Source organism: Saccopteryx leptura, chromosome 3 (genome assembly GCF_036850995.1).
Source record: "Saccopteryx leptura isolate mSacLep1 chromosome 3, mSacLep1_pri_phased_curated, whole genome shotgun sequence".
Lineage (NCBI taxonomy): Eukaryota > Metazoa > Chordata > Mammalia > Chiroptera > Emballonuridae > Saccopteryx > Saccopteryx leptura.
This window is the reverse complement of record NC_089505.1, coordinates 363,239,317-363,255,556: the sequence shown is the minus strand read 5'-3', so window position 1 is coordinate 363,255,556 and position 16,240 is coordinate 363,239,317. Positions and strand designations below refer to the sequence as shown.

The 16,240-nt window shown below is 47.0% G+C and overlaps 1 protein-coding gene across 4 annotated transcripts in view; it reads left to right on the top strand.

Annotated features, from left to right (window-relative positions):
• The first annotated feature begins 5,169 nt into the window (after positions 1-5,169).
• LOC136401374 (gasdermin-C-like) overlaps positions 5,170-16,240 on the top strand; it is a 26,451-nt gene continuing 15,380 nt past the window's right edge. For 2 of the 4 annotated variants that reach the window (XM_066379508.1, XM_066379507.1), the window contains exons 1-4: positions 5,170-5,735; positions 11,822-12,046; positions 12,715-12,898; positions 13,536-13,704. In XM_066379508.1, coding sequence (XP_066235605.1) covers positions 11,833-12,046; positions 12,715-12,898; positions 13,536-13,704 — 567 coding nt within the window. In that variant the 5' untranslated portion in view covers positions 5,170-5,735; positions 11,822-11,832. The remainder of the gene's footprint in view (positions 5,736-11,821; positions 12,047-12,714; positions 12,899-13,535; positions 13,705-16,240) is intronic. The other 2 variants (XM_066379505.1, XM_066379504.1) reach the window with 2 other exon arrangements.

Below are 16,240 nucleotides of genomic sequence, written 5' to 3'. Positions count from 1 at the left end.
CTGGATTTCTGCTTTTCCCTTGTCTTCTTTTGTGGTTTGCCTGTCTTGGTGAGACACCAATAAATAGGATGGCCCACCATCCTCCGACTCCGCCGTTTCTTTACCATCTGCCCGAATCCAATGGGAACCTGCATGGGCCAGGCGGCTGCTTTGATAGTGACAGCCATGGCTCCTGGCCTTACAGAAGGGTTGTGAGTTCAGGGGACAGTTAATGAGCTCACAGTCAAACTAACGGGATTTCAGTCAATGGCACCACCATCCTTATTTCTGCCTGCAGCCCCATGGGACACAAGGAGGGTCACAGGCAGATCTCATTGAGTCAGGGAGGCCTGTTTGGGCCCTTTTACTGACATCACCATTATGCCCACTGTTGGTCAAATAAGTTTGTAAATATGATATATATGTTTGCTTGTTTATAGTTTACATTGGATGTGGGGAACAGGTTGTGAGCAGGCAGGGTCATTATAGCCTAAGGCTTAGTTTTTAAGACTAAGCTTTTCCCCACACCCTTGATTGTTGCATGATGTGGGGTGGTACACTCTCATGAGGAATCCCATTTATGCCTCAGATAAGTGGCTTTGTATCAGACATTTTCTTGTTTGTATATTAGATTAAAGGTTTGGATTTCTACACTATAAAATGGGGCAAACTGGGAGCTTGCTCTCTCTTGGTTTCTGAGATTAGCATTAGAGAGGAGAGCAGAGAAAGGCCATGTGGAGGAGACGAGAAGCAGCCCAAATGGAGTGCTGAAGGAGAAGCCAGTTTGAGCAGAGTTTGTACAGAGAGAAGGAGATGGGGAACAGAGGTGAATAAGGCTGGTGAGGTACAAACCTTTGATTCTAGAAAACTAGGACAAGTCAGTGGCTTTGGGAGCCCTGAATGGAAAGGGAAGTGCTTTCCCCCTGTGTGTATTTCTTGCCCACCGGGTACAAGCTAGGATTAAAGCTAATGGCCCACCAGTTCTTGGCTCCGTTGTTTAACTACCATCTGTTCGAATCAAATGTGAACCTGCATAGGCCTGGCAGCTGGGATGGTGGCTGTGGCTACTGGCTTTACACTCACTGACCATAACCAAAGCCAGCATTACTCAAGCTAAAATTTTGATTCTACCCCTACCAGAATCCTGGCAAACACATGGGATAGCAGGGCTGGTTACCTGTTGGGATTCTGTGCTCTGGGCGAAAACAAATCTCATTTCAAGAAGATCTTTGTGAGCTGCTCAGCACGGGGTTTGGACCAGACAGATGGCTGGCTGTGTGACCTCTGGTGCAGAATGCCATCTCTGAGCTTCCTTTTCTCGTTTCAGTGGGTTGTTATTGGATCAAATTAAATGCCGTCTCTAAAGAACCTACCCAGTGTCTAGCACATACACAATACTCGGTAAGCTGTTCCTGCATGAACTGAACTAAGGACACGGGGACATGAAGCTTTAGGACCCTGTGCTGTGCCCGCTGCCATGCCCACGGGAAGCCTCACAAGCAGGGATGAGGAGACTGGGTCTGTGGTCTGGGACGTTGATCACTATGTTCAATTTTCAGTGACTTTTTGGCAATGGAGCGTATTTCAAAGGGCCCCGTCCCTCTGGTCACTGGGGCTCTGAGGCTGGGTGCTGCTGTCCTGGCCGATGGCACAGCCTGTGGCAGAGCACACACTCCTGGGTGTGTTTTGAGAAGAGCAGGCATGAGTGGGTCTTTGTGTTTGAAGACAGTAAGCCCTCAGGTGTCTGGGACTGGCTTCTAACCTGTCAGGCCCTGGCTGTCACAGAGGGAACAAGACAGTGATCAGCTGCCATCACTCACCTTCTCTTATTTCTAAGGAGGTGGGGAGGGCGGAGCTGTTGCTACAACTGAATGTGTCACAGGACCAGGGAGGAAGGGACATGTGGCTCTGAGTGTGGGTCAGGTTGGTGCCCGCCTTCCTTAGGAATCCTCAGGCTGGCAAAGAGTGGAAAGGGGGCTCCCACCTGCCCCAGGTGAGCAGGGGACAGAGCAGAAGGAGGTGTCATCCTGGCAGCTGGGTCAGAACCAGACCAAAGGGTTACCATGCCCAGCTGGCCTTTGTCCGCATGGATCCCTCTGACAACTTTGCTTCAGGAGGACATCAGGAGTCCCCAAGTGGGGTCGAGTCCTCAGTCCCCCTGTGCTGGGCCTTCTCAGGCTGTCCCTGTGTCCATTTTCCTTATCCTGGGGACACCAAGACCTTATGTTTTTTCTAGAGGTTTCCCCAACCCCAAGCAAGAGAAAGCTGTTATGCAAATTCTAGCAGCACTTTTTTGATAATTCTTAGTGGTTTCTATTTTAACAATTACATTTGCCAATGACTCTTTCTTAAAAAGTCTCTCTTTTTTTACTGGAAAATTATGGCCCTGTTTCTGAGTGTGACTGTATGTATATAGAGGTATCTATAAAAGATTAGTGGCCAACCTGTCATTGAATGAGCTGACACCGTTGATCACTGAGTGCACACAAGATGCGAGGCTCTGGGTATACAAGAGTGAACAGACACCCTCACGTGTAATGTTAATAGCTGTCATCTCGAGAAAGGTGGAAGAAGATTGTTATGTATTACATAACAAATCACCCCAAATGTGCCCTAAAAGAGCAAACATTTGATTTAAGTTACCCTGTTCCTGTGGCTCCGGAACTTGGGAGCAGCCACCGCTGGGTGGTTCAGGCTTGGGTGTCTCTCTTGGGACTGTAGTCAGATGTTGGCAGAGGCCACAGTCATCCGAAGGCTGTGTCACGAGAGCTGGAGAATCTGTTTTGCGTTTGGTTCTCTGACACGACTGTTGGCAAGGGTGTCAGTTCCTTATCCTTAGATGATTTGAGTGTCCTAATGACATGGGCAGTAGTAGCTTCCCCCAGAGTGAATGACGAGAGAGAAAGAGGGACATAGAGTGTGGGAGAGGGAGGGGAAAGCATCGATGCCTTTTATGACCTGGTCACATATGGTGAATTCTGCCATATTGTTTTTTGAGTTTTCTTTTTTTTTTTTTTTGACAAAGAGAGAGAGAGTCAGAGAGAGAGAGAGAGAGAGAGAGAGAGTCAGAAACAGGGACAGAAAGACAAGAAGGGAGAGAGATGAGAAGCATCATTCTCTGTTGGAGCTTCTTAGTTGTTCAGTGATTGCTTTCTCATATGTGCCTTGAGCAGGGGGCTACAGCAGAGTGAGTGACCCCTTGCTCAAGCCAACGATCTTGGTCTCAATCCAGCGACCTTGTGCTTCAAGCCAGTGACATTTGGGCTCAAGTCAGCGACCATGAGTCATGTGCATGATCCCACGCTCAAGCCAACAACCCCGTGCTCAAGTTGTTGAGCAGAGCTGAAGCCAGATGAGCCCGTGCTCAAGCTGGCGACCTCGGAGTTTTTACCTGCATCCTCCATGTCCCAGTTCGATGCCCTATCCACTGTGCAACAGCCTGGTCAGGCTGCCATATTGTTTTTGTTAGACATTATCAGACATTATCACTAAGGCTAAGTCCCACTCAAGCTTCAGCACTTGAATGGAGGAGTACCATAGAATTTATGGACTTAGCAATTAAAACGTAGACGTATATCTTTGTTTCTATACATCTTCCAAGGTTATGAGTCCTTCAGATTTCAAAAATATATTGTTGAGACCACACATTGATTTATTCATTTGCTCATTCATTCATTCATTCATTCATACAACAAATACTTACCAAGCACCCACTACTTGCCCAGAATCCCAGCATTGAAACACCCCTCTCTGTTTCTTCACTGGGACTCTGGAAAGACTGAAAGGTCCTTACAGCTTCCTTGAGACTTTGTACGGCAGTGTCCTAGAGTAACAAGGAGATCTCCTCTGTAAGGTGAGTAAGGCTGCACTCCACCCAGTCACACAGTGAGGGAGCAAGTGTACTTGATTCTAGTGCATTTAAGTCCATTTTTATATTGGAAATTCTTTTGCTTTTGTAATGGTCACTTAGCAACCAGAGTTTTGCTCAGTTCACACCAGGAGTGTTGGAGCAGAATTGCTCAAAAACATTAAAACCCACTGTTTTTCCCGAGCAGCATAGAAACTGCTGGAAGCTGAGCCCTGATGGCCACCCGGTATTGGGGGAGGGGCGGCATCCAGGTGAAAAGACCCTGGAGGAGTTGAGTTAGCCTGGGGTGGGGGAGGGATGAACACACGTGGCCCTCATTTCTCTTTGCAGACTGCTAAGAGTGACAGGGTTCACACCTAAGTAAGGATAATATTTGTTTCTACAGTGTCCTTGCCACGTGCTCCAGCAGCACATGGTTGGGATGGAATGACGTAGGGAGTGGAATGCGGCTTGTTTTCTCGTGAGTCCCTCACACATGTGAGTAATCCTGCGTCATGATTAGAAATTGTACGTTCTGGAGATGTTGGCACATAGATAATTTTAAATCCAGTTGTAACCCAAATGTGCTCCAGCCCAAAACAAGAGAATCTGATTAGAAGAACCCATTCCTATATGTTCTGAAATAGCAAATTAAATCCAGGGTAACCTTTCTGAGCACATGCTCTCTGAAAGATTCTGGATGAAGTGCTACTGACGTGCAAAAAACAGTGAGTTTGCCCCTGTTCCTCATTGTTGGTCAAATAAGTTTATAAATATGATATATATATTTGCTCGCTTATAGTTTGCATTGGGTGTGGGGAACAGTCTGTAAGCTGACAGGGTGGTTATAGCCTAAGGCTTAGTTTTAAGATTAAGCTTTTCCCCACACCCTTGACTGATTGCATGATGTGGGGTAGTGCACTCTCATGAGGAATCTCATTATACCTCAGATAAGTGACTTTGTATCAGAGACTTCCTTGTTTGTATATTGGATTAAAGGTTTTGATTTCTATACTATAAAGTGGGGTAGACTGGGAGCTTGCTCTCTCGGTTTCTGCTATCACCATTGCAGGGGCCTCCCTGATTCCTTACCCTTCATGGGAAAAGCAGATTTTATGCTTTCCCTTGTCTTCTCTTGTGGCTTGCCTATCTTGGTGAGACACCAATAAACAGAATGGACCAGGATCCTCTGATGCCTCAGAATGCTGGCGTGTTGCACAGTGCTATTTGTGGACACACAGTGTTGTGTGCTGGGCCTTTAAGAAGGTGCCTGATTCTGTAGTTGTCTCTCCCAGAATCCCCTGCTTTTCAGCCTGGATGTGATTTCGGCACCACTTCCTGGCTCTGGGGCTCTGGGCTGGGGCGTTGGTTTGTGGTTTAGTCCCCGCCCTTCTCTGGTGGATATAGACCCCCATTCCAGCAGCTGAGACGGATCTCAGCCACCACCCCTAGAAGCAGGGACAGCTCTTTCAAGTTTCCGCTCTTCCAGCCAGTCTAGACTTGAAGTTGTTTCTTCTGTGAGTCCTTGGTTACCAGAAGTCTCTTCAGCCAGCCTGTAGCTGCTTGTTCAGGTCGATTCTTCCCTAGTTTTCTTGTCACCCCAGTGTGGTCCTGGGCGGAGGTGAGTGTGGCCCACTTATCTCCGTCACCCTGCATCTGGACCTGGGAGCTGAGATTGCCAGACCCAGACCTCAGCCCAGACCTGGTCCTCTGCGGAGACAGGGCCTCCTGTCGTATTTCCCAGGACATTGCTCTGCAAAGCGGGTCAGGGACCTGCTGCCAGAAAGAAACCCCGACGGACAGAGCACAGCTCTCTGATCTCTGCAGTGAGTCTGACCTGCGGTGTCTGGAGGCTGGACGGAGCCCGCTCATTAGAACCTTTCCCTGTGGGACACACACATACAGCCTGGTGAGCTCTACCCGGGACCAGGGGTGAACAAGAAGAGAGAACGCTGTGGTCAGAGACAGCGATGTTCAGAGTAGGGTTGTGAGACGAGCAGAGGGCTTTCTGGTTTGTTCTAGTTTGACACCCCACCCCCAAAGTTAGCACTTCTCCCCGAAAGTTAGCTCTTCCTGCTAAGGAAGAGTTCTGGTAGCAACGTGCCTCCCTGGAAGGCTAAGGGGTGTGTCTGGGATACAGTTTTTTTTACCCATTTTTACCTCTTCCCCTTGGCTACTGTCAGCCCATTCCCTGCGTCAGTGGGTCTGTTTCACTTTCTGTATTGTTTTTTTTTTTTTTCTTTTTCTTTCATTGAAGAAAGAGAGAGAGAGAGAGAGAGAGAGACAGGAAGGGAGAGATATGAGAATCATCAACTTGTAGTTGTGGCACTTTGGTTGTTCATTGCTTGCTTTCTCATATGTGCCTCGACCCAGAGGCTACAGCAGACCCAGTGACCTCATGCTCAAGTCAGTGACCTTAGGCTCAAGCTGGTGAGCCCTGCTCAAACCAGATGAGCCCACGCTCAAACTGGCGACCACGGGGTTTCGATCCAAGGTCCCGACATCCCATTCCGATGCTCTAGCCACTGGGAAACTGCCTCTTCTGGCTCTTTTGTTTTCTTTATATGCATTTTCCCCCTCAGAGTTCACATTCAAATGAAATCATATGGTATTTATCTTTCCTCTCTGACTTACTTCAATTAGAGTAATACTCTCTATCCTGACCAGGTGATGGCACAGTGGATAGACTATTGACCTGGGGCACTGGGAAAACAGATTTAAAACTCTCAGGTCCTCAGCTTGAGCTCAGGCCACCAGCTTGAGCACAGGATCAATGACATAACCCCATGGTCACTGGCTTGAAGCCCAAGGTTGCTGGCTTGAGCCAGAGGTCACTGGTTTAGCTGGAACCCTCCCCGCCAACCCCTCCCCCATAAGGCACATATGAAAAGCAAGAAATGAACAACTAAGTTGCTGCAACCATGGGTTGATGCTTCTCGTTTCTCCCTTCCTGTCTGTCTTCTTCTGTCTGTATGTTTCTCACTCAAAAAAACAAACAAGGCCCTGGCCAGTTGGCTCAGCGGTAGAGCGTCGGCCTGGCGTGTGGAAGACCCGGGTTCGATTCCCGGCCAGGGCACATAGGAGAAGCGCCCATTTGCTTCTCCACCCCCTCCTTCCTTTCTGTCTCTCTCTTCCCCTCCCGCAGCCAAGGCTTCATTGGAGCAAAGATGGCCCAGGTGCTGGGGATGGCTCATTGACCTCTGCCCCAGGCGCTAGAGTGGCTCTGGTCACGGCAGAGCGACGCCCCGGAGGGGCAGAGCATCGTCCCCTGGTGGGCAGAGTGTCGCCCCCTGGTGGGCGTGCCGGGTGGATCCGGGTCGGGCGCATGTGGGAGCATGTCTGACTGTCTCTCCCCGTTTCCAGCTTCAGAAAAATAGAAAAAAAAAATTAAACAAACAAACAAACCCAATAGGCAATGGTAGGATTCAGCCAGTTTGCACGGGTTTGCCAGAATGGATACCTAATCTTTGGTTGACTTCAGCAAACCAGTTGTTAAAATGGCACGTCATCAGGATTCTCTTTAAGATGGGCGCCAGGGTAACCGCCCAATGTGGAAATCACAAATTGACATTCCTTACACTTTTTTTAATGTTCATCTGGGTAACAGCATACTCTAAGTGCCTTTAGTAATGTTCATTCTGTCCATAGGTAAAAAAAATTTGACGGAACTATGCTTGTAATATTTATTTATTCATTTCATAAGACTCATTATCCCTTGGATGAAATACTACATTTTAATTCCCTTACATTTGTTACTTCAGTAAACAAACATATAATGTAAAATGTGCCAAACAACCAGGGGTGACAAGCTGTCATTGGAAGTATCTTAAATAACAGTTTTACTGCTCTTTGTCAGAAATTATTTAATACTTTTTCATAAATGTTTTAAAACTCTTTCTTGTAATCTAGTCTTGTGTACCTCTTTTATTGTTCTTATTTGAGTATGAAATGCATGAAATAATAACAACCGTTCAGTATATTGTTCTTTTATGCTTAAAACTGTCATTAGGGCAGAGAGCTAATTGTTAAATTATTTGCAAACCACCACAGCATGGGATTCTATTATTTGATTCCATCCACCGGTGTTATTGCAAAGGACAAGATTTCATTCTTTTTATGGCGGAGTAATATCCCATTGTACATGTATGTCCCATGTCTGCATTACCCACCCACCCGTCCATGACGTCCACCTGTCCTCAGAGACTTCGGTCCTCAGAGATCCACCTCGTGGTTTGGGTGGGATCCGAGGTGGATTTAATGGAGGGTGCACTGGGCAAGTGCCCTGGGCTGTGACTTCTTAAAGACCCCGCAAAACTGCAGTTTTTTCTATTGGAAAGGGCCCAATATTTTCTTTTGCACCTGGAGTCTCAAATGACCCTAATCTGCCTCTGGGTGGGCTGGCAAAGAAGCAGGCCTCTTAGAAGGGTCCTGCATGGCTGGAGAGCCTGGTGCTCACTGTGCCCTTATGTCCCCAGTGGGAAAAACTGTATGTCAAGAGGGTAGTGTTGCCTGCACTGTGCTGCCTCGGGGAAGGGGTGTGAGAGGGTGACTGTGCTCGGTCTCACCCCTCAGTGCACACTCATTCCTAGATTTTTTATTTTTATTTTTTGGTGTGCTTGTGTGACAGAGAGGGGTTGGGGGGGGACAGAGAGAGACAGATAGGCAGGAAGGGAGACAGATGAGAAGCATCAATCCTTCACTGTGGCACCTTAGTTGTCATTGATTGCTTTCTCATATGTGCCTTGAGTGGGTGCTCCAGCAGAGTGAGTGACCCTTAGATTGAGCCAGGTACCTGGGGCTCAAGTAAGCAACCTTGGGTGTCAAGCCAGTCACCTTTGGGTTCAGCCAGTGATAATGGGGTCATGTCTATGATCCCACGCTCAAGTTGGCTATCCTGTGCTTAAGCTAGTGCATCTGCACTCAACCCAGATAGACAGCACTCAAGCCGGTAACCTCTGAGTTTTGAACTTGGGTCCTCAGTGATTCTGGCCAAAGCTCTATCCCCTGCACCACTGCTTGGTCAGGCTTTGGTTCATCTTGAATGGGAAACTCTGTGCTTCTTGAACTTGTGTGACTTTTTCCTTCAGCACATTAGGAAACTTCTGAGCTATGATTTCTTTTTTTAAAAAATTATTTATTTATTTATTCATTTTTAAATTTTTATTTATTTATTCATTTTTAGAGAGGAGAGAGAGACAGAGAGGGAGAGAGAGGAGAGAGAGACAGAGAGAGAAAAGGGAGGAGGAGCTGGAAGCATCAACTCCCATATGTGCCTTGACCAGGCAAGCCCAGGGTTTTGAACCAGCAACCTCAGTATTTCCAGATCGACGCTTTATCCACTGTGCCACCACAGGTCAGGTCAGCTATGATTTCTTTAAACAAGTTCTCTATCTTCTTCATTCTCTTCTCCTTTAGAATCCCCTATGATGCGAATGTTGTTTCATTTGATGCTGTCACAGAGGTCTCTCAGAGTCTCCTCAGCATTCATTAGCCTCCTTTCTTTCTGCTGTTCTACTTCTGTGCTCACATTTATCTTGTCCTCTAAATCAGTGATTCGATTCTCCATGTCATCCACCTACTGTTCACTCCTCCTAGTGCAGTCTTCATTTTAGATTCTGTATTTAGCATTTATAACTGGTTCTTTTTTTATGGTTTCTGTGTCCTTTTCATTGCTTACTCTCTCTTTGTTTAAGTTCTCACTGAGGTCATCCATACTTACTCTAAGTTCCTTGAGCATCCTAATAACCAGTGTTTTAAACCCTGTGTCTGGTAGTTTGGTTGCTTCCATTTCATTTCATTCTTTCTCTGGGGATTTCTCCTGTTGATTCATTTGGGGTATCTTTCTTTATTTCCCATTTTATCTGTATATTAGGTAGCTTTGTTCTGACTCCCAAATTTGTTCTGATGTCTTTACAAGAAAGATGGTCTCAGTGGTACTAATATCCAGGTCACCTGAGCACCTTGGTCTAGGAATGCTTCTTTAGAGTAATATTTACCCTCCTGTTGTACGAGAGTCTTGGATGCTGTGGCCCTTTAGTGGATGGAGTTAACCCTCCAGGCTGGCTGGCAATGAATGCTTATCTTGATCACATGTATTAGATGCATTGCAGTGTCTGTTTTATGGGGCATAGTTATTCTCAGCAGGGTCTGGTGCCTGCTGGGCTCCTCCTTTGGGTGTGCTGCTGTGTGGCTGGTTGAGGCTAGCATTGGTGCAGTGTCCACACACCTCTAGTTTGTTGGTCTGGGTCCTCTTAAATGGGGTTCAGTTATGGGTTTATGTCAGACATTGTTTGTAACCCACTATGGGCTACCTGTCTGGAGCTGTACTCTGTTTACTGTTTGTGTGTGTGTTCTGTGCTTCGGTATCTGTGGGAGGGGTCAACCTGTGTATAAAGATCAACTTTCTCCTGCTTAGAGCTGAGAGCAGCTTTGTAAAATGGCCCAAGTCCCTAAGATTACCTCCACTTTTCAGCTGCTCCACTTCCACAAACAGCTGCCAGGTCTTCCCACAGTCTTCTGTGGAAAGACTGTGGAGTGGGCTCAGACTGGTTTCACCCCACAAACGCCTCCACGGGTTGCAAGCTTGGTGGGTTAGGGCAGCTGAGGTCAGGGTGACAATGCTAGCGGAATCCCCTAATTGGCGCGGTACATTGTTAGGAGCTCAGTACAGGAAAGGCGGCCCCTCCTCCAGAGCCTACTCCCTCAGCCACTGCTGGATACTCCAATCCTATTTCTCCCGAGAGAGGTGAGCAGCAGGTTCAGGTTGGTGGGGCTGCCAGTCCCCTCTGCAGAAGTTGTTTCAGCTGGGGAGGCCCTGGACTCTGGTAGGATGATTGAGAGAGTCTTCCACTGGGCTGATTGATACGCCAGAAGGTGGCTAAGCCCCTCGACTGGTCCCAGCAAAAGGACCCAAGGAACAAACTGAGTGTCTGCTCTAAGCCTGTCCTCCTCACAGTGGAAGTGAGCTGAGCAGCGCAGGGTATCCAGGCAGGAGCTGGCTGACTGTGAGGCTCTCCCCATCCCATGCATGCTAGCTGCTGCGCAGGTACTGACCACAGAAAGCGGGACTCACCTCCACTGTTTGGTGCCTTCCGAGCTCTCACTGAGGACGTGGCACTAGCGATGCTAATTGAATCCTTCTCCAGGGTTCCCTGTAGCTGGCCAGTGGAGGTGTCGGTTCTGGGCCTCCTAGGAGGAAACCTGGTGCAGACCAGTGTAGGACACGGCCGTGACTGGGTCCCCAAAATCTTTTTGGAGCCATGAGGAGTCCAGAGCTTCTGGTTGCCTCTGCTCCGCTTAGTGGGACAGGGAGGGACCAAGCTGTGCACTTAGGCTGCCCTTTACCAGTATCGGGCCTGGTGGCAGGTCAGCAAAAGACCCAAGGTTCCCTGAGGGCCACTTCCTGCTGCCTCTGTCTGCTGTCTGCTTGTTAGGCTGGCCCCTGCTAACACCGCTGGTACAGTACAGAAGCTGGGGCTAATCGGGCAGCAGGAACGGTGATGGGGTGGTTCCTACCCTGGTCCCTGGGGTCAGTGTGTCCTAAATTTTTTCACAGATCTCAGTAGAGTGTGACCACTGGGAGTGGGTGTGTCCTCTAAAACCCAGAGATTTAGTCTGGCCACAGTGTGACAGTTTCTACTGAAACTCCCTGAGTCAGGTGCACCAGTCATATTCTTGGGAATGCGGGCATTTACCTCTTCTTTGTCACTTCCAACCAATTAATCCAGGGCTCACAGGTCCCCTGACCTGACAGGCACTCCCAGTCTAGGTATGTCATCTCTGCTCACTGAAGACACCCTGCTAGATAGTTATCTAAGGAAGACCTAGGGCCATCCCAGCTGACGTGGGGACTGTTTGCACATGTATGCTCCTTCCCTGTGGAGACAGGACAAAGGCCTATGTAATATAGCGTCAATGTCAATTGTTTCTGAATGACACATGAAAACTCATTGAATCTCCTGTGTAAGACTCACCTGGTCTTTGTACTTCTATCAGCTCCTAGCAACATGCCCTGCACGTTTGAGAGAGCTACCATGGGATTGGTCAAGGAGATTGGACACGAAGAACTCAGTTCTGTCAAAAGTTTACTGAGTGCCACCAAAATACGCCGCTTTACTCTAGTACAGAGGAAGAAGGCTCGCTCACAGTTTTGGAAACTACGTGAGATTCCACTTGACTTCTCCCTCATGCACATCCTCGAACCAGGCACTTCAGTCCCAGGTATTGTCAGCCAGGGGCGTAGGAGGCCCGGGCTGCAAACAAGGGGCAGAGGGAAGGGGTGCAGCAATCACGGCATTCTGAGACCCCCACAGAAGGGACCTCAGGATCGCCTCACCTATGGGCAAGGGGCAAGGAGCAAGGAACTGAGAGTATCTGAGAAGTTACTAATCATGACCCCAGGTTCATTTAATACTGACAGCAGCCTCTTGGGCAAAGAATATGATACCCATTTGACAAAACAGTAAGTGAAAGCTTATAAAATTATTTGTTCCAAGTTACATACCTGGAAACTGGGAGGAGTAGGACTCAAACCCAAGCCTGTCTGTCCCCAAGTCCCCAACATTTACTGCTGTGAGCCCCTCTCCTGGGGCTGACACTGTGCCTGGAGAGATGATGTTGTGGGTCTCCTGGACCCAGGTGCAAGTGACATCATCATTTCTCAGGTGTAGGACATCATCCCTGTCATCCAGCCCCTGGGTGGATTCAAACACTGTCCTCAGTGGTAATGTACACTCACAGGATGAATTGATGAGTTGGCTTTCTGGCTGAGAGACTCAGTTGAGTAGGAGGGTGGGGCAATGAGGGCTCAGTGTTTCCGTTTCCATCCATCTCCCAGCTGGTCCCAAGGGAATTCCGGGCTAACGCTCACCCACCTTGTCTGGTTCCAGATTCTGCTGCAGAAGCTCCCGTCCTCTTCAGTGACACTGTGGTCAAGAAGCAGCAGGCGGGTGGCAGTGTGAATGCTGGGGCAGATGTGAGCTTCTTGGGGGAGGCTACTCAGTGCCATGGGTCCTCCTTCGAGTGTCAGATCGTCACCACCCCACATGAAACCTGGACAGAACTTCAGAAGAGGTGAGGACACAGGAGGGGAAGGAGCTGTTCAACAGCCCCCAAGCGGTGCTGTCCTCGTGGGCAAGGGGGTGTCTGATAGACTTTGTTCCTGAGGCTTAGAATGAAGAGAATGGCATGTCTGATGATGCTGTTCTTGGTATTCATACATTCATTCATTCAATTCATGATTATTAGTTATGCAATAAATTTTAATAAGGTTGCAATTGTCCATTACTCTGCTATTTTGAGGTGAGGATAGAGTAATAAGAAGACAAGTAAAAATCCTTGTCCTAAAACATATTTAGTGGGGCAAGGGTAATGCAATAAGTAAGAAAATAAGCAATAAAGAAGTCTGACCAGGCGGTGGCTCAGGGGATAAAGCGTCAACCTGGAATGCTGAGGTCGCCGGTTCAAAATCCTGCGCTTGGCTGGTCAAGGTTCATATGGGAGTTGATGCTTCCTGCTTCTTTTGCCTTTTTCTCTCTCTCTCTCTCTCTCTCTCTCTCTCTCTCTCATTCTCTCTCCTTTGTAAAATGAATAAATAAATAAAAAGTTAAAAAAAGTCTAAAGTCTCTGCACCCTTCCTGGTCCTGAGGAGGGTACCCCAGGGTAACCTGAGAGGACACCTCTTCCCTCTCTTACCCTCCCCTCTCCCCAGGAAACTGAGGGACCCAGAGCCGTCATTTCTGAGGCAGTGCCGAAGAGCAGCGACGAACCTGTATGTGGTGACCGAGATTGTGGAACTGCTCAAGGATACCGAGCTGAAGGATCTCAGCAGCCAGAGTATCTTGGGGAAATTCTCCATCCCTCTGAATATTTTTGTCAAGGTATGAGACGGGGACACCTATCAATACAATAGGAGCTAGATTGAATTATATGGTATGACACCTGCTTTGGGTGCGTGATGGATTCTGGCAAATCTGAAGGGGTGGCTACTGCACTGTGTCCACGCTCACTTTATGCGGGAGGAGATGAGGGACCACTCATAGCATCTTCCCCGGTGACAGACCCTGCATGCCGTGACGTCCTGGGAAGAATGGTAGAAGGGGTGAAATTTAAATACACTCTTAAACCTCCAAAATGGGTCAAAGAGAACAGCACAAAGGAGGTCAGAAAATCTCTCAATATCAACCAGAATGAAAATATCATGATGTCCTGTACTGTACACTTAAAAATGGGTAGGACAGCACATTTTCTTTGACCGCAATGGAAATTAAACGGCAAGGCTAAATAATAGTAAAGTTCACTTATTTACTTTTAAGTATTTATTGATTTTTGAGAGAGAAGACAGGGGAAAGAGAGAGAGGCAGACAGACAGACAGACTGGGGACTGAACAGGCACCTTGGATGCATCAGGGTGACACTAGCAACTGAGCTATCTGGCCAGGGCCATAAAGTTTGTAATATTCAAATAAGTTTATACATTTATTTTCTAAAACTTAAAACCATCTTGCTTTTATAGCAAGATACGGAATCTTACATTTACCTCCAAATACCTTATTGTCGTGTTCCTATTGGACAACGTACAAATTCATAAAACAAACAACAAAATATCGGAAACAGCAACAGTCAAGAAATACCTGACTTCGCCCTGGCAGGTCGGCTCAGCGGTAGCCGGTCGGCCTAGCGTGCGGAGGACCCGGTTCGATTCCCGGCCAGGGCACACAGGAGAAGCGCCCATTTGCTTCTCCACCCCTCTGCCGCGATTTCCTCTCTGTCTCTCTCTTCCCCTCCCGCAGCCAAGGCTCCATTGGAGCAAAGATGGCCCGAGCGCTGGGGATGGCTCTGTGGCCTCTGCCTCAGGCGCTAGAGTGGCTCTGGTCGCAACATGGCGACGCCAGGATGGGCAGAGCATCGCCCCCTGGTGGGCAGAGCGTCGCCCCTGGTGGGCATGCCGGGTGGATCCCGGTCGGGCGCATACGGGAGTCTGTCTGACTGTCTCTCTCTGTTTCCAGCTTCAGAAAAATGAAAAAAAAAAAAAAAAAAAAAAGAAATACTTGACTTCTTTCACCATCCTCAGACTTTTAATAGGTTTTTTTTTTTTTAATTTTTTTGGACTACGTAGACTTAAAGTCATTTTATGAAAACTATGTCACAAAAGTTGAAAGGTAAATGACAAACTGGTAATTATTAATATTTTTAAGTGAGTGGAAGGGAGATAGATTCCTGCATGCACCCCTCCTGGGATCCAACCAGCAACCCCGTTGGGGCTGATGCTCAGACCAGCTGAGCCACTGGCTGCAAAAGGGAAAGAGACAGAGATGGGGGAGGGTGAGAGGAGGAGGAGCAGATGGTTGCTTCTGACGTGTGCCCTCCAGGGTTTGAACCTGGGATATCTGCATTTTGGGCTGACGCTCTATCCACTGAGCGAGCTGGCCAGAATATAATTATTATTTTTGATATATATGCAGACAAACATGTAAATTTTTAATTGGTAAAGAGCTCCTACAAAGTATTAGCTAAAAGAGATCAGAAAACTATCAAACAAAAGGTAGCCAAAAATTAGGAAAAGATATTTACGAAGAACACACCATTGCTGTACACAGTCGTCCCTCGCCGTATCGTGGCTCACCTTTCACAGTCTCACTGTATCACGGATTTTTATATTGTATATATCTAATTTTGTATTGCAGATTTTCGCTATATTGCGGGATTTTGCGGTATATAGGTATTTTTATATATTTATTATTTTAATCATTTTTGTGGTAATATGAGCATTTACTAGCCTAAAAAATTAAAACCAATATAAAAAACTTTAAAAATATTAATTAAAACATATTAAAATATTAAATCAAAATAAAGTCTTAAAAATATATAAATAATAAAATAAATATAAGGTTGCTACTTCACGAATTTTCACCTATCACGGGGGTTCTGGAACCAAGCCCCTCATTAGACGAGGGACCACTGTAAACAGATGCGATGATTATTTTACTAATAATGAAGCAATGAAATACAATAAAACAGGGATATATTGCCTTACAGGGTAGCTCAGCTGGTTAGCGCATTGTCCGGATAAGCCAAGGTTGTGGGCTCAATCCTTGGTCAGGACACATATAGGAATCAGCCAGTGAATGCATAAATATGTGACACAACAAACTGATGTTTTTCTCTCTCTCTAAATCAATCTATGAAAAAAATTAAATAAAAAACAGTGAGATAAAGTTTTTGTTTTTTTGTCATTTGACATTTTTATTTTTATAATTTTTTTTTTTTTTTTTTTTACAGAGAGAGAGAGTCAGAGAGAGGGATAGACAGACAGGATCAGAGATGAGAAGCATCAATCATTACTTTTCCATTGCGTGTTGTAACACCTTAGTTGTTCATTGATTGCTTTTTCACATATGCCTTGACCGCTGGCCT